General features: G+C 40.4%; 1 protein-coding gene across 1 annotated transcript; it reads left to right on the top strand.

Annotated features, from left to right (window-relative positions):
• Nucleotides 1–488: 488 nt before the first annotated feature.
• On the top strand, nucleotides 489–1,448 carry LOC123950591 (olfactory receptor 5V1-like). Its single transcript, XM_046018640.1, has one exon. The coding sequence runs from the start codon at nucleotides 489–491 to the stop codon at nucleotides 1,446–1,448; it is 960 nt and encodes a 319-aa protein (XP_045874596.1).
• The last annotated feature ends 803 nt before the right edge of the window (nucleotides 1,449–2,251 follow it).

Genomic DNA, 2,251 nt, shown 5'->3' with positions numbered 1-2,251 from the left:
TAGGAGGCAGGTGCTTAATGACTAAGCCATTCCAGGTGCCCCTGTCTTTCTACATTTAAAAGAATTTTGCAATGAAATGTTATTTCTTGGGGAAAAAAATGAAAGAAAAGTGAGATGCTTACCAGAAAGGGCAACAATCGCAGATATTACTAAGACAATGAGATCAAGCTACACGAGTTTACTCTAATGAAGAGGTTAGTGGTTTATTGCTGGATTTGACCAACATTTTAATGTTGGTTTGACTATTTATTTTCACCCACCAGCAGTGATGTAAATCCATGGGCAGTCCCCGGGCCTGAACTGGCTGGATTTGTTGAGTGAGAAGTTGTGATTTCTCTGAAGACTTTCCTACACACCTCCATCCACAGTCCAGACCATTCTATATCCAACATTATTTGATGTAACCTTGTAGGTTAACATGCTAATTTAGGGTGCTCTTTGTACATTCTATTTATGACTTTACTTTTTTTCCTCGTTGTTTTGTAGCTATGACACCGTTTGAAATGAACAATCAAACAGATGTGACAGAATTCATCTTCTTGGGATTTTCCAACCACCCCAAACTACAGGGTTTGTTTTTCCTGGTTTTCTCGATCATTTACCTGACAACACTTGTGGGGAACATGCTCATAATAACAGCCACTAGAATCAGTCTTGCTCTCCACACTCCAATGTATTATTTCCTCAGCAACCTGAGTTTCTTAGACATCTGCTATACATCCACCACCATTCCAGTCATGCTGGTGAACTTCTTCCGGGAGAAGAAGACCATTTCATATGAGGGCTGCCTTTCCCAGATTTTCTTCCTCGTGACATGTGCCGGCACTGAGGGTGTCTTATTGGCTGCTATGGCATATGACCGCTTTGTAGCCATTTGCCACCCTCTTCAATATCCAGTCTTCATGAGTGTGAAGGTCTGTGTTTTTTTGGTGACTGGGTCCTGGCTGTGTGGGCTGGTGAATTCTGTGACACACACAGTACTGGCAGCCACACTCACGCTCTGTGGACCCAACCAAATCAGCCACTTTCTCTGTGACATTCCACTGCTCCTGAAGCTCTCCTGCTCAGACATCTCTCTGAATGAATCTGTGCTTCATGTGGCCAGTGCCACCATTGGCCTGAGTCCCTGCCTGTTTACTGGAGTGTCCTACATACTCATCATCTCTGCCATTCTTAGGATTCCCTCTGCTCAGGGTAGGAGCAAGGCCTTCTCTACCTGTGCATCCCACCTTGCTGTGGTAGTGGTCTTCTTTGGAGCAGCCAATTTCAATTATGACAGAACCAACATAGGCTACAACCTGGACATGGATATCCTGATTTCTGTGTTCTTCTGTGTTATAACCCCTATGTTGAACCCCATCATATACAGCCTGAGAAACAAGGAGGTCAAGGGTGCCCTGAGGAAGCTAACTAGGGAATGTGGGCTCTCTAATGAGATCAACAATTAGATGAAGTTTTCATTCTGAAAAATTCCTTGCATAATAAAAACATGGGCCTTTTAGCTGCAATTATAACAGTGGTTTCTATATAGAATCTTCTGACAACTGTAATGCTCCATTCCACCAGGACAACAAGCTACACCTGTGCCAAGCATTTCACACATTGTGACCTAAAATTTCCTGTGTTTTCCAATCTACTGATATGAGAACATTTTCATAATCCACCACCGCTCAAAAAAAAATCCAGTACCCACATATTAAAAAAAAATCACCCCCCCATATTTGCCCATTTTAGTAGCACTAGAAAGTCACTAATCTGCTCTGTCTATGGATATCCCTATTCTACATGTTTCATATAAATAAAACCATATAGTATGTGCCTTGTGTGTCTGGCTTTTTTCACTTGGGGTGTTTTCAAATTCCATCCATATTGTAGTATGTATTAGTATTTCATTCATTCTTATTGCTGAATGATTTCCATTTTATGGATATGCACATTTTACTTATCCATTCATCACTTAATAGACATTTTGTTTGTTTCCACATTTTGGCTATTATGAGTTGCTATGAACACTTAGGTACCACTTTTTAGTGAACATATATTTTTATGGTTATGGAATTTATACTTGTGAGTGGAATGGTTTGATCAAATGATAACCTTATGTTTACCATTCTGAAGAAGAGCCAAGTTGTTTTCAGAACAGTGCACCATTTTACCTTACTAGTTTATGAGGATTCTAATTTCTCTACCTCCTCACCAACACATTATTATTATATGTTCTTTTTGGTACACCCATCCTAGTATGTGTGAA

The sequence above is a fragment of the Meles meles genome, chromosome 1 (assembly GCF_922984935.1).
Source record: "Meles meles chromosome 1, mMelMel3.1 paternal haplotype, whole genome shotgun sequence".
In the NCBI taxonomy this organism is placed as follows: Eukaryota; Metazoa; Chordata; class Mammalia; order Carnivora; family Mustelidae; genus Meles; species Meles meles.
The sequence above is the reverse complement of the archived record's forward strand: the minus strand, read 5'-3'. Positions and strand labels throughout refer to the sequence as shown.

Coding starts and splice junctions, on each gene's coding strand:
- LOC123950591 (XM_046018640.1), top strand. CDS start 489: ATGACACCGTTTGAAATGAACAATCAAACAGATGTGACAGAATTCATC.